Genomic DNA, 26809 nt, shown 5'->3' on the forward strand with positions numbered 1-26809 from the left:
CTAACGTGGAGTTTTTCCTGTGGGAACATTTCTTCAACAATTTTCCTTCTGCCAAAATCAAATTTTTTCTCACCAACTTTCATCACGACATGCACATTGCAACATAGCTGTTCGTAAGTCCCGTTTTTTCCACCACATCCTTGAATTTTTAAATGTACATAGTTTGTTCCTCATACAGATTCTGTTTAATACTAGTAAATGAGTCGAACGTCAGACCAGTGTGCAGTTGCTCAATCATGCTTTCTCATTCTCAGTTACACCAGAAAAAAGTGACTTGGTGGTTTCAGAAGTGCAGATGATTCTCGTTTCCCACAGCCTGTGAAACCTTTCGTTTTACCACGGTCCTTTCCCTTCCCCCCCTCTCACCCTCCATCCTTGTTCCCATTTCTGCTTACCTCCCTCCACTTGTGCAAACGCTTCTTCTTTTCCTGCTCCCATCTGTGGCTTCCCTTTGCAATATCTTATCTTCTCTCTCACCCTTACCTGTCTTATCACTCTTGTTACATTCTTCCTCTGTCTTCCCCCGTCCCTCTCATCCCTCCCTGGTGTGCGTCTGCTATCACTCGCCACCCTCTGTGCTCCTTTTTCTCTTTCTCACTACATTACACATCACATTACATTGTTCTTCTTCTTCTTCTCTGCAGGTCATGTGGATGCGGGTAAAAGCACACTGATGGGCCACCTGCTTTATCTGCTGGGCAATGTCAACAAGCGCACCATGCACAAGTACGAGCAGGAATCGAAGAAGGCGGGAAAGGCCTCCTTCGCCTACGCTTGGGTCTTGGACGAAACTGGCGAGGAGAGGGACAGGTACGTTTTGAGTAACACCCGAACAGGAAAATTCTCTCTTGTTCCCCTCCACATTGAGGGCAAAAGTCAGGATTGGTTACAGATAGATAGCGACACTCGATGCTTACTAAACTCTCTTCCTGCTGTGTGCTTTGGTTGATAACAAGCAAATCTTGAAAGACAGACAGTTTGCCCCACGTACTGGTGCTAGTGATGTTAACTCAACATAATATTGTCTTGGATGTGATGTGGAAAAAATGCCTTGTACGTGAGACTGACCAAATCTTTCCTACACTAGTTGTGACGGGTCTTTGCTGATAGATTTCCATTGCTGACCTTTTTTTAACAAAGAAAATATGTGATCTAGAACACATGTCCCCGTTTGACGTCTCTGTTGTTGTTACCACAGTGAAACGGAAGCGAAATAGGCCAGAAACAGAAAGTGACTTGGGTGGGAATCCATATTCACCTATCAGTAACTTCTGTAGCGAATGCGTAATACATAAAGCATATGACTGAGAGCCTCGCCCACCGTAAGGCGTTGCTCTTGAACTGAAATTGACCGAGGCTTTAAATCTACATCACCTTATAAGGCAGTCCTGCTACTCGGCACACCATCCACGTCCATCCATTGTTTTATTACATTTATTTTGACACTTAGTTTAACTTCTACACATTACAGATGCAATTTTTTAAAGAGGACCTGTTATGCTTTTGTGCTTTTTTCCTTTAGTGTGTTGTATAGTTTTTTGTGCATGTAAAAGGTCTGCAAAGTTACAAAGCCCAAAGTCCACACCAAAGAGAGTTACTCTCCCCATAGAAACACTGCTCCTGAACTGCCTGAAACGCCTTGCTTAAAGTCCTGCCTTTTCTTCTGTAACGTGGTGATGTCATAGAGTAACACATTTGCATAATACCCGCTTAGCGACTAGTTTGGCACGGCCTCAAACAAAGCTAGTTAGAGCGGAGCTGGAGCGGAGTCCGAAGAGTTTGGTTCGGTTGACCAATCACAACAGAAAGGGCCAGCTAATGAAACCCAAAATACAAGTACGAACTTGAAAATAAGCATAATAGGTCCTCTTTAACTGGGTCAAATGGTCATAAAAAAATCCCCTCATTTATTTGTGTTTGCTCCAGAGGTGTGACGATGGATGTGGGCATGACCAAGTTTGAGACAAACTCTAAGGTGGTGACCCTAATGGATGCGCCAGGACACAAAGACTTCATCCCCAACATGATCACAGGAGCTGCACAGGTATGCCAAGTATTCAAGCACAACGCATATAGACCAACACATTGAGAGAGAGATCTCCAGGTATCAGAGTATATTCCTCCTGGTGGTGGTGTTATCTGTACTGAGGAACAGTCTATGAATGATAGAAATTGGGCAGTGTTAGTAACCCAGTGTGTATCTTTGTTAAAATGTACAATAATGGTGCATGACCAGCTTATTCTGGTTTAACCCATTTGTGCCCAAGTGCAAGTATCTAACTTTGACATTTTTTGATCATGTAAAAAAATCATACTTTTATTAATAGTCAAAGTCAGGATTTTTGTTATATGAGGAAAAATGATAACATTGTGTTTATTAAATGTTTTCCACATGAAATCTTTTTTTTTACACTGCATAAGTGTGCATATCTTTGATATTCAACTTGTTATGAATTAATTGATACCAAATACTTGATTGTGCCCCTTGTAGTTTCTGAGATCCATTTTCTTATATCATACTATATCTAGTATTTGGGCACATGGGACTGTTTTTTCATATAATATAATATAATATAATGTAATAATCTATTGCAAAAACAGTAGTCCCATGTGCCCAAATACTAGATATAGTATGATAAGAAAAACTCACTTTTCAGCCAAACGGTTTGACCGATTTTGAAAATGTTTTCAAATTTGTGCTTAGGCAAGCCCAGAGAACACTTCAACATAGGAAATTAAATATTTTAGTTGTGGGAACAAATGGTTTAAGACAAAATATTTTTTTATAATCTTTTTATTTAGCATTTTATTTGACTTTTTTTGATCCTCGGGGTGAAAATTCAAGTGTTACAATAACACAAAAACAGCCCTGAGAGGAACAGATTACAGATGAGTAGAAAATCAATACAAATATATTGAAATTAGAAAGCTACATGTTTTTACATTTCCATACTCTACACACCAGTGTGCATGTATGTAATGCTGCAAAACTTAACTGGCAGTTATCCCAATATTCCTGAGCAGAGTGCCAGAGTATATAAAATAAGAGGTGAATAGTAAATATAATGCAGTATAGGAGAGGACGATACGAATAACATCCTCTGTCACAATTTGTGTCATTTTATAATGCATGGGATTAATATTGATTGTTGTGCCTCCCACATGTCGACAGTTAAAACACAAAATAATAAGATTCTTCCAATTCCGCTGAATAAATCAGTTAAATACATTTAATCATAAAAGAGCCTCTTGATGAAACTAAGCATCTCTCTTAACTTAACGAACCTTGAAGCTTGATTAAAATAGTTCTTCCTCTCCCTCCTTCGGTATACCCTCAGCTTATTACACACCCATCAGCGTGATTTGAAATAATCTTTGTGGTTTTGGGTGTTGTCACAAGGTGTTTTTTGCAGGCATGGGTGTGTTCGCCTGTCTCTGTTTTGAGACATGAATGTAATTTCTCTTTTTACCATATGACTGTCCTCACGTTCAGCCTCATCATGTAGTGACTAAGGGGTTTCCGCTGCAAGCAAATGAAGCTGTCTGTCAGTCTCAAGATGATATTTGTCAGCCTGTAATTATGTAAAGGAAAGTGTTATCAATTTAAAAAGACAAACCAATATTTCTACAATACAGTTTGTATGATGCATTGGACTGTATTTTGCTTTTTAATACTTATTACAAGTTGAAATATTTGTCATAGAAGAAGAGCAAAAAATGCTCAGCTATTGTCTCCATCTAGATTGTTGAGTAATTTAAAATAGATGAAATTTATATTTTAGAAAAAAACTCACACGTTTCACTTTACGTTACATTTTGTTTAGAAACAAATATTTTTATTGCATCACAGATAGGACACATCTTTTTCTTAGAGAACATCCTTTTTAGTAAAGGAACAAACAAAAAAGTCTTAAATAAGGTTCCTCTGCATAAATAAAGGATACATTTAAAAACAAATAGCAACATTGTGAGTCTGTTCTATCTTACATGATCATTTCTGTATTTTAAATCAGGCTCTATTTCTCACTTCTCTACCATGATAGCGAGCTAGATCGCTTTTTCAAGTCACTCACGATCAACTTATTGTTAGTGTTTTTTATTGCGATCCACGATACAATCTTATATCGTCCCATTCCTGTTGTGTATCTTGTGTCATAGTGGCTTTAAGCTTAAACTAAAGTTTGCCTTTTTAAGTTATTTCATGTTCCTGTATTAGCCTCTGTGCATTTAATGGTTTGATATGACTAGAAATGCTTTCTAACACAACAGTCATTCTACTGTTAAGCCACAAAAGCGCTCTCGTTTTCCATGTGTTGAAACATCTGTATTCAGCTGTTAAATGACCTACCGAGTTGAGTTTGTGTGGGATTTTTTTATTTTTTTTTAACGCTCACATCTGCCTCAGCAGAAACAGATGCATGTCGTTCTCATCTTTGCCCTCGGTTCTCTCTCCAGGCCGACGTGGCGGTGCTCGTGGTGGATGCCAGCCGAGGAGAGTTCGAGGCAGGCTTCGAGGCGGGCGGTCAGACCAGAGAGCATGCCCTGTTGGTGCGTTCGCTTGGCGTCACTCAGCTGGCTGTAGCTGTCAACAAGATGGACCAGGTCAGACCCAGCTACACATTAGAGATATACAGAGATATTTGACTGTAATACAATCTGTTCCTTTTAGAAAAATCTAGCAAAAAGCAAAAGCTGCTCTATACTTAACAGTTCACAGGTTTTGGTCTGCAATGAAATGGACCCTTTTTCTGAAAGTTCAAGACTTAACACCTCTAAATGTTTCTGTCAGGAGAGAAGAAGGCCTTAGGGAGCCGTGTGTGTGCGTGATTGTACTTTTGTGTTTTTGTTTCCTATAATCACTGGCATGTTACGGACACATTTCCATTTCAAAGCTGTGCTGAAGGGGAAACTTTCTGTCTGTGTATTTCTTTCCTTTTACGTGTTTATACGAATCAGGTAAACTGGCAACAAGAGCGTTTCCAAGACATCACTTCCAAACTTGGCCATTTCCTCAAACAGGCAGGATTCAAGGTGAGTTTGCACCAAGTCACTCGACATCTTAAGATATTAAACTCTTTATCAGTATATATTTGGCTATGGAGAAGTATTTCCTTGCTTTTCTTTTGTTTGATCCAGTGTTTATATGGTTTTTTTTTTCCTCCAGGAGTCTGATGTTTTCTACATCCCCAGCAGCGGCCTGTCAGGAGAGAACCTCACCACCAGGAGCTCAGTGTCAGAACTTACCTCTTGGTACTCTGGTCCCAGCCTGCTGGAGCAGATTGGTAATGCACACTGGCACGGTTCAAGCTGCCCAAAGCGTTTACTGCCTTTTGACACCTAAACCCAGGTCTCTCTTGGGAAAAGTAAAAAATATACAAGCACAAGCTGCATTTCTTCCTCTGTTTTCATCATGGGTCTCTTGCAAATGCATGAACAAATATGTTTTTAAAGTTGATTGCACTGCATTAAATGCACATTTGGAGCAATTTAGACTTTTATCCAATATTAAAGCTTATTTAACCTAAAAAATCAAATCAAAATCAATTGATAGAATGAAATCATACTAGTGAAAAACTGGTTGACACCATGAAATCCCACTTTGCTAGAGCAAGTGATCACTTGATTCAAGAGAGTTCATAAAACACGTTCATTTGCATCAAAGGGAAATGCTGCCAATAACGTTTTTTTCTCAGTGGTTTTAAAGTGATACTCCATCTAAAGTCTTCCAACTAACCAAAATCTATTGAGTATCAAATAGAGCTGCAACGATTAATCGATTAGATGTCAACTATTAAATTAATCGCCAACTATTTTGATAATCGATTAATCAGTTTGAGTCATTTTTGAAGAGAAGAAAAGTCAAAGTTCTCTGATTCCATCTTCTTAAATGTGAATATTTTCTGGTTTCTTTACTCCTCTATGACAGTAAACTGAATATCTTTAAGTTGTGGACAAAACAAGGCATTTGAGGACATCATCTTTGGCTTTGGGAAACACTGATCCCCATTTTCTGACATTTGACAGATTAATCGTCAATGACAAGGATCGTTAGTTGCAGCCCTAGTATCAAATACTCCCCCCATAGGCTTGAGAAGTGGCACTAAAACTTTTGCAGTTTCCTCAGTCACAGAGAATCACAGCTGTGATCACCTTGAATTCATTCAGTTACTGTGGATTCCAACAATGACAAGTTTGCACTGTGAAAATGTGCATTAAAAGAAATGGTGTTACGAGTCCTTCATAATCCACTTCGTTGCTGTCCATTGGTAGGCTTGATATGTTCCAGTCATATTATAAGATAAATGAAATGTACTGCTTCCTAATTGTGCTTTTGCCCCTTTTTGAAACTCAAAGCTGCACAGGAAGTAGCACATTTAGCCGTATCTTATAGAAGGTGATTACGCTGCTGGGGTGGTTTGAGACGTTCCTACGAAGGTGTCATGGCTCTTTATTTCAGCTGTAAATCCATGTAGTTTGTTGGAAACCATTGTGACTGAATTGAAGCTGACCACATGGAGCTTTTTCCCTGCGTAAAGCCTACAGGGGGGGAATGTTTGATACTCAAAGCACAGATTTTGAGTGGAATACTATGAGAAACTGACTGCAACACTGGTGTACGTGCAGATTTCTCACTTGCGCTATGACCGTCCTTAAAGTGCTGATTGTCTAGACCAATCCAGACTCCATCAGAAGATTGAAACATTATTCATCCAGTGCCAGTTAAAATGATTCATCACCACTGGTCACCGGGCTTCCCGTCATATTTCCTTAGACTTTCTCCTGCTAATTGTTTTCTTCCTCTTTTTTTTTAAATTTTCTGAAGACGCCTTCAAAGCTCCTCAGAGATCTGTCGACAAACCATTCAGGCTGTGCGTGTCTGATGTGTTCAAAGGTGAAGTCACTGATGCATACTTACCATATATGGAATTTGTTAACTTCCCTTCCCCTATATTTCTAAATTAAAGCTGAAGTTGCATTTTTTTTTTTTTCTTCTTCCCAGACCAAGGCTCAGGCTTCTGCGTCACAGGGAAGATTGAGGCTGGTTACATTCAGACCGGAGAGAGAATACTGGCTATGCCTCCCAATGAAACCTGCACTGTCAAAGGTACGCGCTTTGTGTGTGTCTTTGCTGCCAGCCTGGCACGGTGGCTGACTTTGGTACTTCATGTTCATGCAGTCCGACAGAGCATTTTTTTCACAGATGGCAATGAGAAAAGGGCACACAAAAAAATCCTCTAAAACAAAAATCTGTCAAAACAAAGTCTCATCAAGGCTCCGTTATTGCACTTATCTGCAGAGCAAGAAGCCTGTGTCTCTGAACCTGCCTCTGCCACAGATAGCTGCTAGTATGCTGACAAGGATGCTCACTCAAGGACCCACGATACAGGTGGAAATACCTAAAACAAAAAAGACTGGTTGTGTCCAAACTTCCACACTAACATACTATTTAGTACGCTAAAACAGCCTGTGAGATTTTTTAGTATGTATGAAACCAATAGTAGGCAAATTGCATACTAGTTCCGGTGAAATATTTCAGTATGCGCAACGCTGGACACTACGGTGGCATTAATATCCCACATTGCAATGCGGTAGTGGCGATAGAATAGACGCTAACGGACAGCTCTGTAACATCAATAATGCTTTAAGTGTAAGATAAGATTTCACTTTGATTGGAGTAATATATATATTTTAAAATAATTCAGACTTTGATTCTCACAAACCGTCGTTTCGGTCACATGAGGTTGGCACGGGTTACCATGGTTACTCGTCTGCAACCAGCAAGGAGGCTCTCAGGAAGCGACGGCGTAAATTACAGCTCAGTGCGTCCGAAAAAGATGCATACTACTGTTTATTCACACAAAAATTATGTTGAACGATAGTACACATATTTAGTATGTAGTGCATAGTATGCGATTTAGGACAATGACATTATTCCACTTGATTCTGCGTCTAGAAAACCCATCACTCATTACTTATTGTCAGCATCAAACAGCAAAAGTAAACACCCTCACACATACATACTGTACACTACAAGTCATTAAAACATCTTAAATTAACTAAGGATTATAATAAACTTCCTCAGGCAGGGTTCTCCACTAAGCTGTGCTGACATTAATAACTGGTTTGTTTTTCTTCTTTGAGTAAATAACACGTCAGCTTCGGACACACCTGCATCTGAGTGCGCCTTTTTGTACATCTCTGAAATGTGGGCGACTGTTGAGTAAGTAGTGATGAATGCTGCCATCTTGTGGCAGCAGGGGGACTTACACTCTGTCTATGTGTACTGCAGGTATCACTCTACACGACGAGCCTCTGGACTGGGCTGCAGCAGGAGACCACGTCAGCCTGACGGTCACCGGCATGGACATCATCAAGATCAAGTAAAAACATTATTGCCTCTGTTTATTTAATATAAGTCTGTTTAAAGGGATAGTTCGGGTGTTTTGAAGTGGGGTTGTATGAGGTACTTATCCATAGTCAGTGTATTACCTACAGTACATGACAGTCGGCACGCCCCCAGTTTGGAGAGACAGACAGGAGTACCAGCACGGGAGCAAAGTAATGTACTGCTGTGAACGGGGCAGGCAGCAAAACGTATTTTAGCCACCTAAAAGAAAGGCCCACCTAAAACACTCAGTATCAGTTTAAGTGTACGCTATATCTAAAATATTTTCTCCACTTTACCTTGCCGTGAAACCGCTATAAAGTCTATGTTTTCATCGGGGAACTGAAGCCTATATCTATGCTCTCGCCAAAGCAGCCAGACTGCCTTTGAAAACAATAGTAATTGTACCTCGCAGAACACAGAGGTCACTGGTCGACCGCTGCCTCAGTCGGTTAGTTTGTTTGTCTTATTGTGTGACTTTGGGTAGTTCGAATTCATCAAAGTCACATAATTGCACAAACAAACAACCCGATAGAGGCAGCGGTAGACCAGCAACCCCCGTGTTCTGCGAGGTAAAATTGCAGGTTTTTTCAATGGAGTCTGGTGGCTTTGGCGAGAGCATAGATGGATACAACGGTTTCAGTTACCCGCAAGATCAAGTGGTGAAAATATTTTAAATATGGAGTACACTTAAACTGTTCAGGTGGGCCTTTCTTTTAGGTGGCTAAAATATGTTTTGCTACTGGCCCCGTCCACAGCAAAACATTGCCTTGCTCCCGTACTGGTACTCCTGTTTGTTTCTCCAAACTGGGGGTTGCCGACCATCATCTACTGTAGGATAAAAACACTATAACTATGGATAAGTACCTCGTACAATTCCTCTTCAAAACACCTGAACTATCATTTTAACATATTTAAACTGTTATGTAGACAGCATGTTTGGATCGTGCACATTTGACTATACATTAAGTGATAACTGCTTCCTTCCAGTGTGGGCTGTGTGTTCTGTGATCCCAAGGAGCCTATTCGAGCCTGTACTCGATTCAAAGCCCGCATCCTTCTCTTCAATATCGAGGTCCCCATCACAAAAGGCTTCCCAGTGAGTGCAAATAAACACATTCACACACACACACAGTCATACCAACTGTTTTTTTTACGTTAGCGTGTGTATTGGATGTACAGGCTTACAACTCTGTTTCACTTTCATGCTATGTGCATGTTTGTTCATTGTTTGTGTTTGTGTGTGTGTGCTCGGTGTAGGTATTGCTGCATTACCAAACAGTCAGTGAGCCGGCCACCATTAGGAAACTGATCAGCATTCTGCACAAGAGCAGCGGTGAGGTCCTCAAGAAGAAACCAAAGTGAGTGTGCATTGTATTGCATTTTTATATTACAAATATGCAGTACACATAAGGATTTTATTTACTGTGTGCTGCACTGAAGCGATGAATAGTGTCACCCACAACAACTTTGAAATTTCCCTCAGGAAGTGCTTCATATTACTTTCTACTTCATTAAATATGGGACATAAAACATAATCAAATGAAAGAGAAAAGAAATCCAGGTGGGTGTGTTATCCTTACTTCCTGTGTGTGTCTTTCCTGTTAAGGTGTTTGAGTAAAGGCATGAATGCCATCGTGGAGATCCAGACCCAGAGGCCGGTGTCATTAGAGCTGTACAAGGACTACAAGGAGCTGGGTCGCTTCATGCTCAGATATGTCGGCTCCACCATTGCTGCAGGGGTTGTCACCGAGGTAAAGTGCGACTAACTTGAGGACGAAGACAAAAACAACATGTAGATTGTATGTTATTGCATAAAAACGCGTTGATGTTTTAAACTACAGGTGTATACTGCATCTTTCTACTCTATTTATCTTCAGGGCTCCTACACAGTATGAAAACTTATGGAATTTGATTTGATTTTAGTAATATCTAGGGCTGGATAAGAATGGAAAAAAAAGAAAAGTTAGTATGGAAAAATATCTGTGTTTCCAGACTGAAAAGGGTCTGAAAAGTGAAGCCAATGCAGAAGTGCCTTAAACTTGCATTCTGTCTAATAGCCAGCAGGGGGCGACTCCTCTGGTTGCAAAAAAGAAGTCTGATTGTATAGAAGTCTATGAGATAATGAGCCTACTTCTCACTTTATTTATTACCTCAGTAAAAATCTCTTACCTCAGTCTTCTTCAATACAGCATGATGTTCGTTTAGTAAATTATGGTCCCATTTAGAGTCAAATAGACGATAAAGCAGGGGATGCTTTAGGGCGTGGCTACCTTGTAATTGACAGGTTGCTACCACGGCGTAGTCCAGTCTGGGAGTTGTCCGTGTTTTCGTCTTACAACTTTAACCCTTTCACAGTGTGTTTTCAGTTTATGAAAATTAATTGTAACCTTTTTGGTCGCCTAAAAATGTCTTATTCAGCATTCGGTTTTACTTAGCTCCCCCCTATCGTGTCACTTCTGGTTGCAAATGGGTGACGTCACGTTGACTACGTCCACTTCTTATATACAGTCGAGTTAATGTCCTTGATAAATGTCCTTAGTCAGTTTCCTTTTGATTGTTTTCCTCACCGCAGATCAAAGAATGAAGAGCATTCATTTCCATCGACACAGAGCCGGACCGGCCTTGCTCTGGAGACTGCATGCAGCCAGAGACGAAGTGCAATTCCTCAAGAGAGACTCAGAGCGTCACTTTCATCCATCCACCTCTCCATCCAGCGCAGCGGCTGCTTCACCTGACTGCTTCACCTGACTGCTCTGATCAACACTAACTGCACAGATACCATGTGGCAAGATGCTGAGCAAGCCAAACAGGCACATTACCCAGCAACACCCCCACAACTTCACATTTCCCCCCGCACAGTCTGACCACGCGTTTGTTAGTAAAAACGTGTTTTCTCTAAATTCGCCGTTCGATCAAGCCAAAACAGTAATATAATCCCACTCCAAAAGACAATCTTACCGCATTGAGATTTCCACAGTGATTAATGTCACTGTGCTTTCCTTGAAGGAGCCATAGCTCATCATTTATCTTTTACTGAAAAAGTAAGAATCCCGGTTTAACTTTTAATCGTTTAACTGGAGCAGTGAACAAATCAGCTGTGGTGTAAGCACGATGTTTGCTTTCTGCTGTATGTATGGAGTGAAAGAAGTCCACATTTCTTCTTTATGTAAAAGTTAAGATGAGGATTTACATCACAGCTTTTTTTTGCATAAGGCTCTCCTAATCAAAACCACTGGCATGAAATGACTAATTTTATTATTTATAAACATAAATAACAGAAAGAGATGTTATGTCTTGCAGGAGTTGAAGGCAAATCATTTAATATTATTTTTACCGTAAGGATGTTTGCATCTGAAATCACATAGCCAAGGGGACACGGTCCACTCTAACCAAGGTAGAGGAGTTTGTGAACAAAAAAAGGGAAACTCAAATTTTCACATCTGGATAAAGAGACATAATTCTCATTTATGTTAACAAAAGATACTTGAAATGCTTCTACAGTAAAGCACCAACATGCTTTTTGAAGTGCTCATCTGTGTTTTTTTTTTTCTATCAAAGACTCCGCTAAGAGGAGGAGGAGGTTGAAGGAGCTGCGTTACTGTTTGTCGATGTGTTGGTGAAGGCGGTGTGAAGGAAGACGATGCAAAATGAACATATCATCAGTAATCTGTGGTTCGAGTTTTGATTTCAGCAGTTTGAAGCACCCCGTTCTATTCAACTGGAAAACAAATATGTGATAGGTTTACGGCATAAAGCCTGTGAACAAAAAGCGTTTGGCACGCCAGCAAAAACTCTGGCACTAAAGCGCTGAGATAAACTGGGGATTTCTGTCTGTCAAAATACATAAAGGTAGAAAGTGAGAATGTAGAGGTGATCATTTCCCGTCATGTTTGACAGTGACACAGCTGGAGTGGAAAGCACCACAGAAGATGCACTGAGTGCGTATAGAAGGGGAAAATTAATTCAGAGTTTAAAAGACATGCCCACAACACTTTAACTTGTTTACAGTTTCTAGTTTCGGACTCTAAGACGACATATGCATGTGAAACTGCGGTGGGCAAAGTTTACAAACTTTTTTGTCATTGTTGAGATGGTAGAAAGACGGAGAGACGAGGTAAATGTACAGTCAAAGAGGTGTGAGAGACAGGAAACATCAGATGAGATCATCATTTAATTAACAATGACGAGAAGACTTTCTGTCTTTTATTTTCTGCAGTCAATCAAAGAAAAATAAGATTAAATGTGGACATGTTTGAGCACAAAATACCACCTCAAGAGAGGGACAAAAAGCAAGCAAAGTGTGCTCACCTGTCTGCAAAAGCCCTACGATCATCAAAAAGTAATTGTGACACCTGAAGAGAGGACAGTACCCAAATTAAAAGAACAAATGTGGTAAATTGAGTTAAATAACAAGAATTACAATCTACAGTATGAGTGTAATGCATATAATGCCAGATGTCTTGTTTGCATTTATGAGGGTTTCCGGTGTGAGATCTTTTATTAGATCGTTATTAATAACAGAAATGTGTTACGAAAGGTGTCAGATTATGTGTCTGATTAACGGTGAGCAATCTCTATAGTTCCTGTATGCGTACACAGGAAAGTGCGTGTGCATCAAAGTTGGCTAAAGGTTAGTTATGCAGAGAATGAACAGAAAAACAGAAATATATATATTTTTTTAGATAGCCATCTGTTTATTTGAATATTCTTATCGATATATATGCATCCTCTCAAAATATCGGAATATTAGCAACTCATAGTACAATACAACTCAAAACAATATATAGAAAAAAAGAATATATTTAAAAACATTAACTACTTGCAAAAGTAGTTAAACAAATAATAATAATTGGATTTAAATGCTTTTTAATAATTTTAAAATGTATTATATCTTTGCATTACATGATTTGGCAGTTTTTGTGACTCATTCACCAGCAACCGCAGCTTTGACTATCTATCCTCTTTTGACCTGCTTTGAGGTGATTCTATTATCTCCGTTAAACTTGACACATACTGCTAATTAATATTCACTTAATCTAATATAACTGAATATATAATATGACTCACTACCACAGTTGCTGGCTGCATTGCCATGGCATCAGTCACGAACACTGCAAAATGAGTGAGATCGAGTACACACAGACTGAAAGACATATTTGCTTGCTTTGCACTTAGTTTACGTGATACCGATGATGTTCAGCATCATGCAAGGTCTCCTGTCCTCTACACATGCATTCCTACAATGTACTTGAAGCATGTTTTCGTCAGGCTAGCAAATTATTGTGCTATTGAGAAATACATAAAAAAGGGCATCATGCAGTCAAATATGTGTCAGTCACCTTGGAACACATTTGAAATACAAAGCCTGAATCTCTCTACAGACCTCTGAGGGGCCCTGAAGGCATCTAGAATAATAAGAGCATGTTGTTAATGCTGACAGTCTGTCTGGTGGTCCGTACCGTGACAATGAATCACTTTCTCTGTAAATGGATGACTAATGCTGTGGCTTCCTCACCAGACACCTCTCTGAATAAGCACTTTCCAAAACACTCGGTTGTTGTCATTAGTGTACAAAAGCCTAAAACTTTAAGTAATGGCACCATAATCTAAATAGCACGTCTCAAGAAAAACAGTATGTAGTGTACATTTACATTGTCACGACACAGTGAGTTCCTTTGTGACCCTTCAAGCTACAGCATTTCTCCTTGTGCTCACAGGATTACAATACAACATGTGTGAGCAATGTCCAATACAAAGGTGAGATATAAACCACAGCCCTCCTGTGAGTATTAAAAACAGGTTAATCTTTAACATTTACATTGTAAAAAACCTTTGTGTTGCTCTTCTTTCTCTGCAACAAAACAATCTCACCTCAAGGTATTTATGACATCTCCGTCAGCAGATGGCGTTTGACCTGTTTCCAGGTTGTTGTTTTTTTCCCTGGGCACTTTGAGGACAATCTCATCACATATCAAATTTTGTTCCCAAGTCCAAGAATGAATTTAGAAGCTTAACCTTTATGCCAACATAATGGAGAAGTCCAAGTTTGCGCATGTTACTCCTTATTGGGCTCAAGGAAAAATAAGTCCAACCAAAAATAACTGAAAATACTCTTGTAGAGTGAGGGTTGCCTTAGGGTGTCTAGGGTACCCTTAAATGGAGAAAGTATGCCCTCACGGGTGGCCTTAAATGGAGAAAACATGCCCTCTATGGGTGGCCTTAAATGGAGTAAACTTGTCCTTTAGGCAGGTATTAAATGGAGAAAACATGCCCTCTAGGGTGCCCTTAAATTGATAAAACATGCCCTCTAGGGTGGCCTTAAATGGATAAAACGTGCCCTCTAGGGTGGCCTTAAATGGATAAAACGTGCCCTCCAGGGTGGCCTTAAATGGAGAAAACTTGCCCTCGAGGGTGGCCTTAAATGACGAAAACTTGCCCTCGAGGGTGGCCTTAAATGGATAAAACGTGCCCTTTAGGCAGGTATTAAATGGAGAAATCATGCCCTCTAGGGTGGCCTTAAATGGAGAAAACATGCCCTCTAGGGTGGCTTTAAATGGAGAAAACTTGCCCTCTAGGGTGGCCTTAAATAGAGAAAACATGCCCTCTAATGTGGCCTTAAATGGAGATAACTTGCCCTCTAGGGTGGCCTTAAATGGAGAAAACTTGCCCTCTAGGGTGGCCTTAAATGGAGAAAAACTTGCCCTCTAGGGTGGCCTTAATTGGAGAAAACTTGCTCTCTAATGTGGCCTTAAATGGAGAAAATATGTCCTCTAGGGTGGCCTTAAATGGAGAAAACTTGCCCTCTATGGGTGGCCTTAAATGGAGTAAACTTGTCCTTTAGGCAGGTATTAAATGGAGAAAACATGCCCTCTAGGGTGCCCTTAAATTGATAAAACATGCCCTCTAGGGTGGCCTTAAATGGATAAAACGTGCCCTCCAGGGTGGCCTTAAATGGAGAAAACTTGCCCTGCAGGGTGGCCTTAAATGGAGAAAACTTGCCCTTTAGGCAGGTATTAAATGGAGAAAACATGCCCTCTATGGGTGGCCTTAAATGGAGAAAACTTGCCCTCTAGGGTGGCCTTAAATGACGAAAACTTGCCCTCGAGGGTGGCCTTAAATGGAGAAAACTTGCCCTTTAGGCAGGTATTAAATGGAGAAATCATGCCCTCTAGGGTGGCCTTAAATGGAGAAAACATGCCCTCTAGGGTGGCTTTAAATGGAGAAAACTTGCCCTCTAGGGTGGCCTTAAATAGAGAAAACATGCCCTCTAATGTGGCCTTAAATGGAGATAACTTGCCCTCTAGGGTGGCCTTAAATGGAGAAAACTTGCCCTCTAGGGTGGCCTTAAATGGAGATAACTTGCCCTCTAGGGTGGCCTTAAATGGAGAAAACTTGCCCTCTAGGGTGGCCTTAAATGGAGAAAAACTTGCCCTCTAGGGTGGCCTTAATGGGAGAAAACTTGCTCTCTAATGTGGCCTTAAATGGAGAAAACTTGCCCTCTAATGTGGCCTTAAATGGAGAAAATATGTCCTCTATGGTGGCCTTAAATGGAGAAAACTTGCCCTCTAATGTGGCCTTAGATGGAGAAAACATGCCCTCTATGGTGGCCTTAAATAGAGAAAATGTGATGAAGTGCCCTTGATTTTTTTAGATGAGACTTTGTTTTAGGTGGCTAAAATATGTTTTGCTGCTGGCCCCATCCACAGCAGTACATTGCTTTGCTCCCATGTCGGTACTCTTTTTCTCCAAACTAGGGGCGTACTGTCTACTGTCGGTAATACACTGATGATGGAGAAGTACCTCATATAACCCCACTTCAAAACACCCGAACTATCCCTTTAAAGTCCAGAAAACCTGATGTAGTACCATACAGGCTGCCCAACAGCGTATATGGCGACAGCCTGAATCCGCCACTGCTGAGGGGTATAATAGTGGTAAACATTAACCTTATTATTAATTTATAAACCTGCTTTGGAGACCTTGATTGATCTTCTTAATGAGCCCTTATCAGTAGCTATGAGAACTTTGATTCCTAACCAGTGCCTGGGAGAATAATTAGCCTACACCATAGTGTGCTTTTTATTGTGAAATGTGAGTAGAGGCCACTGCTGCAAAGTGGGAGGATCAGTTCAAAGCAAAGTTACCAACCTCTTTAAAGTTGGATCATGTGGTTGGAGACATTGATTGCAGCACTCTGCTGTTTTTCCTCTCAGTCTGTTGTATTAGTTTGATATCACCAGTTTGCAGCTATGCCGAACATCTCAGAGCACCTGGTTCTGGAGAACTTCATCGGAGGGAAGTTCGTCCCTTGTCGGAGCCACATCGACTCCTACGACCCGTCCATCGGAGAGGTCTACTGCAGAGTGCCTGACAGCGGCAAAGAGGAGGTGGGTCATCCTCACACACAGGAGAGGGCTCATGTAATATTACTTTAGGATGTTTTATTATACTGCACTATGCTTTCGGTACTTTCTCTGCAGTTGCCTATATGGTATTGAGAATGAATGCACGTGCATACAACCCATGGTTCAGACTGCTTTCATTTGCTGCAAATGATGCATTTGTAAAGCTTTAATGTTGAGGTTGTCAAAGAAGAAATGTTAAGACATATTTGTAGGGTTATATGAGGTCTATTGGAGGCTGTGCTGTTCTTCTTTGGCAGTATACATTTGGCCTGTGTTTGGCACATGTTGCAGTTGATAACAGTTATGATCTTAAACTGGACAAAGGTAGAGTCCCTTTATTGCAGGGATATTGACCTGGATTGCATTTTATTACAAGTGCTGTTGATGCATTTAAACCAGATTCTTATTTTGCATGCATTTGCTGCATGTGAAACAGTGCTTCAGAGAGCTCATAGTCAAGAGGGATGCACCTTTGCTCTTTTACAAAGTCAACAGTGAAGTAATCATTAAACACACATGTCAATAAACCTAGAATATTTTTGCAACATTGTCAAGTTATCATTTAGGCCTAATCCTACTACTGCTCCTGTACTGTTCTTGTAGTGTTTTATAAAATCCAAGCCATTATTAAAATGTACATGCAGTCAGACGCCCCCCAGTGTATATGATGTTACCCCTCTGTTGTGGCCTCAGTGTGGACATGAGATGTGAGACCACTTGGTAGGTTCCTGACGTGCACGTTGGGATTCACCGATGTAGTTTAAGCCTCAACCTGAAGGTCACATGTGCTAATCTGTCAGTGCTTCACTGCCTGCAGGTGGACGCGGCGGTGGCGGCAGCTAAAAAAGCCTTCCCCGGCTGGTCCGCGCGCAGCCCAGAGCAGCGAGCAGAAGTCCTCAACAAGCTGGCCGACCTGTTGGATGCCAACCTGGAGGAGTTCGTCCAAGCCGAGACCAGAGACCAAGGTGTCTTATGCTGTTTTAACACATGTGGTATCAACCTCTGAGTCAGTCAGATTATCAGTCAATAACACTAGGTCAGTGTGTCAAAATGAACATGGCTGCATGCTCAAATTCTTGAATTTAAATGTGCCATTGATAACATTCAGCCACTAGATGTCGCATTCTCCCTCCCCCCGGTCCATTGCATTTACTTCACAGCAAGTTTTTTCCAGGAAAAGCCATACTTTTATTCAGCACCTTTCAAAAGGCTTGGTAGATTATTATTATTTTATATTTGTCTACATAAAAACGTTATCAATAAGACCTTTGATATGATTTGGAACCCAAATTTCAAAGCCCTTAGATGCATTTTCTGTTCAAGTGCAGTAGTAACGGATGACTGATAACATGTTTGCGATTATTTTTATTATCGATTAATCTGGCAACCAATCGATTTAATGGCTTGGTCTAGGAAACATCAGCAAATAGTAAAAAAAAAAAATGTCCATCAAAATGCCCAGGGTGATGTCATCAAAGTCATGTTTAATCCGGCCAACAGTCCAAATCCCAAAGATATTCAGTTTGCAATAATGTAAAATGAGGAAAAGCAGCAAATTCTCACATTTGAGAAGCTGGAACAATAAAATGTTTTTTTTTCTTTATTATTATTTATTATCAAATTCTGTTGATCATCTAATTGATTAATTGACTAATTGTTGCAGCCCTAAACATGTTATTACAATTATTTAGTCAGAATTATAAGCAATACTTATTGTATATAAATACATATATGTACTCTATATATAATGGTGCCAGAGGAATTAGGGTCATGAAATCGGGTAATTAATACGAAAAGATCATGAAAATACTTAAAGGAATACTTCACCCAGAAAATGACCATTTATATATCAATTACTCACCCCGTGTTACCTTGAATTCTTGAAGAAAACTTTTATTTTCAAAGGAAAACTGGGGAAAAGTCTTGATAAATTAAATGGAGGCCATGTTTAACTACAGCAAAACTATCAACATCCGTTTACAAACTCTCACACAACTCGTGCAGCATAATCCAAGTCTTATTTATCCACCAGTATGCTCACTACTTTGCAAACACATAAATTTAAAACACTTCAGACTCGTCCAGACGAGTAGTGCACCTGCGCAAGCACGAGACTGTATATGCGGAAATATTTAATTTCATGACCCTATTTGTTTCCAACAAATTGTATGTTAATCTCTGTATTAGATTATGAGACATACTGTCCACTAAATTGATATTCTGCCTGAGGGTGGCACTAGAGGAAAGCTAAAGCATTGTCCAAAATAAACAGGGATCCTGCCATGGGGATCATTCATGAAACATTTCTGATATGAAACTCTTTTCAAGAGTGTTATTCTCCGCTGTTCACTTCTATATCTTTGCTGTAACGTTACAGGTAAAACCTTAACGTTTGCACGGGCTATTGACATTCCCCGATCTGCGCACAACTTCCGCTTCTTTGCCTCATCGGTGCTCCACCACACCACCGACTGCTGCCAGATGGACCACATGGGCTGCCTGAACTACACTGTCCGCTGCCCTGTGGGAGTGGGTGAGAGCTCAGTGTGTTGGCATTAAAAACCTGTTCTATTTGGGCTTTGTGTGTATTTAAATTATGTTATTGTGTGTGTGTGTGTGTAGCTGGTCTGATCAGCCCCTGGAATCTCCCCCTGTACCTGTTGACCTGGAAGATCGCACCTGCAATTGCTACAGGCAACACAGTGGTGGCAAAACCCAGCGAGATGACCTCCGTGACTGCCTGGATGATGTGCAAGTTGATGAAGGAGGCTGGTAGGGATACAGCACCCACAATGCAATAGCAATCCACTCAATTATTGCACATGATTCTTCCCAAAACTTCTATTTCTACACTATTACTTATTAAAAATGAGTAATAAGAAATGCATAAACCTGTCTTTCTCTGCAGGTGTTCCTCCAGGAGTAGTCAACATCGTATTTGGTACTGGCCCGAAAGCAGGTGACGCCCTCGTAGGCCATCCTGACGTCCCATTGGTCTCCTTCACTGGTTCCACGGCAACTGCCCAGCGCATCACAGAGCGGAGCGCCCCTTACTGTAAGAAGCTCTCACTAGAGCTGGGAGGTAAAAACCCTGCCATTATTTTTGCTGATGCAGACCTGGACAAGTGCATTGAGACCACGATTCACTCCAGCTTCAACAATCAGGTAAGAGAAAAGTGTTTAAAGACTCTATTTGAGAACTTTTGGTTACTATTTATTTGTTTTGTTACATTTGGACAGAGCCAGGCCAGCTGTTTCCCTCCTATTTCCAGTCTTAATGCTAATACACGCTATGCGGCTGCTGCCTGGAGCTTCATATTTACCGAACAGACATCAAAGTAGTATCAATTTTCTCATCTAACTCACCGTAAGAATATATTTTTCCCAAAAGTATCAAACTTTTCCATTAAAGGTATTGTAGAAAGTGAGATTTCCATGTCTATTTGGATTATAAAGCAGGTGTAGGTGCTACAAAAATACTGTGAAAGTATCAAAACTCAATCCACAGAGAAATGCACACAGCCTGTTTTCACAAACTGTGCGTTTAAACGAGCTGTTAGGACTTCTGTAAGGTTGTGATGTCACAACTATACAGTTACCGGTAGAAGTGCCGCTTAACTTTGTGTAGGTGACACACACAGTGAATCCTCGGCTGCAGTGGCGCTGTGAAGATGGCAATGCGCTGACCAATCAGAGCAGACTAGGCTTTTTTGGGAGGGGGGGCTTAAAGAGACAGGCGCTAAAACGGAGTGTTTCAGACAGTATGAGAAAAAGAATGTGTTTTTTGAACATTAAAGCATGTAAACATGTTCTAGTAGAAACCCAAAATACAAGTTTGAACCTGAAAATGAGCATGATATGTCCCCTTTAAGTGTATAAAGGTGGGTCCTACTTGATTTTCTCGTCTTGAGGATGTGTCAAAAGCAAACTTTTCAAAAACTTAATTTCCGTTTTACGCTTATATATTGCATATTTCTAGATTAATATCAACGCACAGTAAATTTAAGGTCAGGTATTAATCTTGCATAGAAAAACAGAACTTATTGCATAAAGGAACAGAGGTTGAAAGGGGTCCATCATCTTATAATTTCCCACTCACAGGTTAGTCTGCCCATGCCATGGTCTTCATCTGTTTTCTAATCTTTAAAGCACTTGTAAACTTGTTTTTGAAAGTGCTACATGAGTACATATCAGTTTTATTCTTATTACTAATGTCAATGAAATGAAGGCTGTTATCTGAATGAAGAATATCTGTATGCGATGAGGATGCAGTGACATGATTTGTCCACATGGGGGAGATAACAGTCCAAATTTGTCATGAGTGCAGAGGCATGAAAACAATCTCCTGAACAACTGGTGCTTCAATCAGAATCCTCTTATCTTTACCCTTCTTTCCTTCTCTCAGGGAGAAATCTGCTTGTGCACCAGCAGGATTTATGTAGAGAGGAGTATTTACTCTGAGTTCCTGGAGAGGTTTGTGGCTGCAGCTAAAAAGGTGAAGACCGGCGCGCCCTCTGACCCCAGCAACAACAACGGAGCGCTCATCAGCAAAGAGCACCTGGCGAAGGTGATGAGATTAAAATGTTAAATGCTTCCATTGTTTTCAACACTCATAACACTTTAAGTTGAAATCCTTCTTTGTGATGGTCACTATAGGTTAGGAGCTACGTAGCACTCGCCAAATCTGAGGGCGGCGTCGTCCACTGTGGCGAGGGGGTTGACCCACTGGACCTCCCTAAGCGTAACGCTAACGGCTACTTCATGAATGCCACCGTCATCACAGGCATGTCCGACAGCTCCCGCGTCATGCAGGAGGAGATCTTCGGCCCCGTCACCTGCGTCAGCCCCTTTGACACAGAGGACGAGGCCGTTTCCAAGGGCAACGGCGTGCGTTTCGGTCTGTCGGCCACCGTGTGGTCCCGGGATGTGGGGAAGGTTCACCGGGTGGCCACGCGGCTGCAGGCCGGTCTGGTGTGGACCAACTGCTGGTTGGTGAGGGATCTGAACCTGCCTTTTGGAGGGATGAAGCACTCTGGCGTGGGGAGGGAGGGCGGGAAGGATTCCTACCACTTCTTCACTGAGGTGAAAACAATCGCGATCAAACACTGAGGGAGGAAAGACTGAGGCAAGATTGGGGAAAAGTTTTGCAGACATTCATCAACCTCTGTCGGCATACTCTTTCAAAGACAACCTCCCACCCTCTCAGATTGCTGGAGCCTGTAATTAAGTCACATTTCTAGAATACAAAAAGTCAGAGAAAGTCACAGTGCAACAATACGGACGAATAAACAACAAGCAGAGATCCAATAGAAATGTCAAGTGAAGAGGAAATATTTCACAGTGCAAAACACTGCAATATTCATACCTTTCTTCATTAGTTCTTTGCTGAATATTTTAAACCACCTTTTTCTACTGTTGAGCAGTTTTGAAATGCTTTGAGTAGTGCATGTTAGGGCTTCAAATTTGGAAAAGTACAGACCAGACAAGGTGAAACCAGATAAGGCATAAACTCATTTATTGCCCATTTCAAGAAAAATAAGTACATTTTATGAAGGAACAACATCCTCTAAAAGTTCGCAATACAGGTCCGTGTTTTTGCATGTCATGTTCAGGAAGTAATTCTGAAAAGAAGGCATGCAAACACTGATAATAGAAAAGTGAAAAGGTTCCAGTGAAGCAGGAAACACAAGGAAAGTGGGCACAGTGTGTGCCTCAGGCTAACCAAACCGTATAAACAAATCACTGTCAAATCAAACTGGTATTTCTTCAGCTGTTTTGTAACTCAGCTGTTGACTCAAATAAAATAAAAAAAACTTATATAAATGCCAAAATGTAGTTCAGTGTGTCTTTATGTTTACTTTCAAATGTTGTGTCATTGTTGTCTGTGGAATGCCATAAATCTTCATATTATCTATGACACAGTGTCCGTAAAAGATAGATAGATGTCGGAGTCTGGGTCACAACTAAACCGCTCTGCTGACGTTAACTTTGAAAGGTTTTACATTTTTATCAGCACACTTTGTACTTTACATGTGTCCCGGTGTTATTCCTTTATGGCTGGGCACTTGGTCAAAGTCTGCGGTTTTACGTCATGCAAACCTCATGCACTCAAAAGTAACTGCTTTACATCCAGTTGTTTTTTTGTGTCTGACCTGCTGACGTAAGAAAGGTGAAGAAATGACAAACTGTCCCGGGTTGCGGTTGGACATCATGTTTGGAGAGGGGAATAGGAATGTCAGCAAGCCGAGTGACCTGGATGACTGAAGTTAGCATGCTTACAGTTAGCACTAAACATAAAGTACAGCTGAGGCTGATGGGAAATGTCGTTAGTTTTGCAGGTATGCACATGCTAAATATTTCAATTTAGCATGTTTCGTTAATCTCTGATGAAATATCATGGTCATTTTATGATTTTAAGGACCAGTGTATAACATTTAGGCGGATCTTTTAGCAGAAATGGAATATCATTTTTTAATAAGTATGGGAGTATGCCCATCCAGTCTACATGTGTTTTGTGGACTTGGAGAAGGCGTATGACCGGGTCCCCTGGGAGATACTGTGGGGGGTGCTGCGGGAGTATGGGGTGAGGGGGGCACTTCTCAGGGCCATCCAATCCCTGTACGACCAAAACAAGAGCTGTGTTCGGGTCCTCGGCAACAAGTCAGACTCGTTTCCTGGGGGGGGTGTTGGCCTCCGCCAGGGCTGCGCTTTGTCACCAATCCTGTTCGTGATATTCATGGACAGGATATCGAGGCGTAGTCGGGGGGAGGTGGGTTTGCAGTTCGGTGTGCTGAGGATCTCATCGCTGCTTTGTGCAGATGATGTGGTCCTGTTGGCATCATCGGTCTGCGACCTCCAGCACTCATTGGATCGGTTCGCAGCCGAGTGTGACGCAGTCGGGATGAGGATCAGTACCTCTAAATCTGAGGCCATGGTTCTCAGCAGGAAACCGATGGATTGCCTACTCCGGGTAGGGAATGAGTCCTTACCTCAAGTGAAGGAGTTCAAGTACCTTGGGGTCTTGTTCGCAAGTGAGGGGACTATGGAGCGTGAGATTGGTCGGAGAATCGGAGCAGCACTGCTAACTTTTCCTGCTTGGGCTGGAGTCAATAACGTTACTCGTTCCCGTCGCCGCCGCAGCTCTCTCTCTCTTGCTTCACCGCTCACTTCCCACGTACACACACATTCTAAGTACTCTACTCTTACAAGAACTGGCTCTAGAGAGGGCCATTCGCATTTTCGCATCGGCCACCGTAGCAATCCTACACGCCTGGCTCACGTAAGAAGTTGTGATCTGCAACGTCACCGCTAGATACCGCCAGATCCTACACACTGTTCCTTTAATACGGTAAATATATTACATATTTGCCCTTTAAGCAATGATCAAAATCTGCCAACCACAACCACCCTCAGCAGCTTGTTTCATCTTCCTCCTGATCACGTTTTTCTTGTATTTTCCACCACGCTACCCATCTTTACCCCCTATTAAACATGTCTTCTCACCTTGCTAAACATCTGCTCATGATTTAATGCAGTGTGAGATGAGACTGACGTGTGTGTGTGTGTGTGTGTGTGTGTGTGTGTGTGTGTGTGTGTGTGTGTGTGTGTGTGTGTGTGTGTGTGTGACGTATGCATGTGTGCGTCATGCACTCTGCTCCACCTGAGCCCCCGTGCCAGTTTAGGAAAAGAGGGTATACACGAGGGACTCGCCCTATCCGTAATGCGTAAGTGTGTAAAATCACGTCCCCCCGGTTGGTGAGGTGTATGTGACATTTACCACAGAGCCAGTGTGTGTGTCCCACCCTCTGTGTTTTGGCTAGGGAATGCATGGGTATTGTGCTGTGTCACGCTTCATGATTACACACACACACACACACACACACACACACACACTCCTGTGCCTTCCTAGCGTGTGATGAAATGGATACCACCCAGAAGTCAGGTTAGGAGGTCTGGAGTGGCGTATTTTGTTGCACCAGCACACACACACACACACACACACACACACACACACACACACACTCGCACACACCAAGTCCAAATCTTACAAACAGAATGGGAACAAAGTTAATTCAGCAATGTTCTTTTCATTTTCCTCTGTTTCCGCCCTTTTTTCTTGATTTATCTTTCATCTCCGCCTCTTGTGGAAGTTTCATTGAGAAGGAAAAGGCTCATTGAAGCAGGTCTCGCCCCGCTGTATACGTGACTTTGAGGACACCGCCGGTGGCTTCGGCCAAACCAAGCATTTAACTTTCACCTCACTTATCGGGCACCGGGAGGAAAGAAAATAGAGCGTCCTTCCATTTTATAACCACGAGGAAACTGCAATATCTAGCCTGCCAGAATATATAAAAGATGTGTTTTCATGCTGGCTGCAGGGATGTGATGGGCCTCCTGCAGAGGGCCTTCTCATTGATATGTATGTGGAGTGAAGTCATAGCCAACAGCCGGTTTCTGTCTTCTTTTGGCCAAAACCCAGTGCAATAAGAATGTGTAATGTAATCTTTTTTTAGGTGTTTTAATTATAAATGTACACACAAGGACATTTGTTCTCCTATTTGGAGAGGGGTATGTGAATGTGTATACTGTAAGAGAGATACAGATATAGACAGATAACAGGAGAAAAAGGAACAGAGAGAAAGGTTGAGAGAAATCTAATCCTGACTCGACCTATTGTTTCCTTGTGTCCCAGATTAACAGGTGTGTTGAGATGTATCGCTTGAACTAACACAACCTCGTCCATTATGACATCTGAGATCAGAGTTCAAATCACAGGCTTTGGGCTTGGTCCTTGAAAAGAAAAGTCTTTTGAGAAACAAAGTAGAATATGGAACAGTAGAGACAAAACCAGCAATCAGTGGTTTCCAGTCTTCCCATCTTTCTCCTGTGTGGAATTTTGTTCTCCTTTTCACTCTTTTTGAATGTCATGTGTCACACACAGTACTGCAGGCTTGCTCTTTCTCACCACCAGCCTCTCCTGCTCTCGCCATGCTCCCGTCTCTCAAGGCTGTCTGTCACCTTTGGGTTCAGGGGAATTTTCCACAGCGGATGGCCTGGGTTTTTAAGGTAGATAAGCCCCCGAGATGAAGCTGAGTCCTGAGAAAAAGCTGCAGTTCAAGCAGGTTAAGCAAAGTCAGCTGAGAATCCCCATGTGTGTGTATGTGGAGGGACTGAGAGTGTTACTTGGCCACAGAAGGCTAAATGTCTGCAGCTGCATGTCAATCTCTGGCAGGTGCATTACATTTACCAGTTTGAAGTGCCAAATAAAGCTGTAGCCACATGCAGTACCTATCAAGGTCAAATTTTAGAAAAAGATGAGGAGTCATAGTCAGATACAACTGCTCTTCCTTGCATTTCACAAATAGCATTCATTTAAAATATTTTATTGCATTACAAACTGACTTCTTTTGGCAATGAGCCGACACCTGGCGGCAACCTCCGGGTCCAAAAAGTGAAGCCAATGCGGAAAACTTGATTGACTTGATTGATTTATACGTGTAAGAAGTTACAAACAGTCCCTTTAAGGAAGTTGACACACTTTTTTTTTTATTGTACTATGTACATTATAGGTAGTAGCTACTGTGTCTGCCGTTTGGTTTTGGGCAGGTAATGTACTGTACAGTGCCTGCGACTGGAAACAACGCTGATAAGAGCGGTTATACAGAATGAAAACAGTAAAGACTTGAAAGACGCTAAAACGGTCTGTAGAGCTGAGGGGAACTGCAGAATTGGGTGATAATTCTTGGTGGTTTTATCATATGATACCTTTTGAATTACATCCTCATTTGACTATCACCAACTCACCTGTATCTGCCCATCCAATAGGCTATGGTTTGAAATACATGCTATGAATGTGTATTATCTTCAATGACTTAATTTCCACAGTGATAAGAAGTTCTGTTATGCTAATATGATACTGAAAAACATCACCACGCTGTAGTTTCCAACATGTGGTGGCCTAGATCTAGTCTTCTTGACAAATTGAGAGAATGATTTATTCTGATTATACATCAAT

General features: G+C 41.4%; 2 protein-coding genes across 2 annotated transcripts in view; both read left to right on the forward strand.

The window, feature by feature from the left end:
- The window catches only part of hbs1l (HBS1-like translational GTPase), a 30199-nt gene extending 18144 nt beyond the window's left edge, over window positions 1-12055 (forward strand). The window contains exons 7-18 of the mRNA XM_074616078.1: window positions 645-810; window positions 1927-2044; window positions 4456-4602; window positions 4957-5031; window positions 5165-5282; window positions 6824-6892; window positions 7001-7105; window positions 8291-8381; window positions 9377-9485; window positions 9647-9747; window positions 9996-10140; window positions 10962-12055. Coding sequence (XP_074472179.1) covers window positions 645-810; window positions 1927-2044; window positions 4456-4602; window positions 4957-5031; window positions 5165-5282; window positions 6824-6892; window positions 7001-7105; window positions 8291-8381; window positions 9377-9485; window positions 9647-9747; window positions 9996-10140; window positions 10962-10973 — 1256 coding nt within the window. The 3' untranslated portion in view covers window positions 10974-12055. The remainder of the gene's footprint in view (window positions 1-644; window positions 811-1926; window positions 2045-4455; window positions 4603-4956; window positions 5032-5164; window positions 5283-6823; window positions 6893-7000; window positions 7106-8290; window positions 8382-9376; window positions 9486-9646; window positions 9748-9995; window positions 10141-10961) is intronic.
- Window positions 12056-16528: 4473 nt separating this feature from the next.
- aldh8a1 (aldehyde dehydrogenase 8 family, member A1) lies at window positions 16529-22625 on the forward strand. Its single transcript, XM_074616080.1, has 7 exons — window positions 16529-16776; window positions 17612-17759; window positions 19172-19327; window positions 19417-19566; window positions 19703-19959; window positions 21200-21361; window positions 21451-22625. Exons 1-7 carry the CDS (start codon window positions 16639-16641, stop codon window positions 21901-21903), a joined length of 1464 nt encoding a protein of 487 aa, XP_074472181.1. The 5' UTR covers window positions 16529-16638; the 3' UTR covers window positions 21904-22625.
- The last annotated feature ends 4184 nt before the right edge of the window (window positions 22626-26809 follow it).

This window comes from Sebastes fasciatus, chromosome 18, assembly GCF_043250625.1.
Source record: "Sebastes fasciatus isolate fSebFas1 chromosome 18, fSebFas1.pri, whole genome shotgun sequence".
Classification (NCBI taxonomy): Eukaryota; Metazoa; Chordata; class Actinopteri; order Perciformes; family Sebastidae; genus Sebastes; species Sebastes fasciatus.

What these genes read in the sequence shown, in the direction of transcription:
- aldh8a1 (XM_074616080.1), top strand. Translation starts at nt 16,639, where the DNA reads ATGCCGAACATCTCAGAGCACCTGGTTCTGGAGAACTTCATCGGAGGG. An exon ending in AGCCGAGACCAGAGACCAAG is followed by an intron (nt 17,760 to 19,171) that starts GTGTCTTATGCT and finishes GTAACGTTACAG; the next exon opens with GTAAAACCTTAACGTTTGCA. An exon ending in CAAGTTGATGAAGGAGGCTG is followed by an intron (nt 19,567 to 19,702) that starts GTAGGGATACAG and finishes CTTTCTCTGCAG; the next exon opens with GTGTTCCTCCAGGAGTAGTC.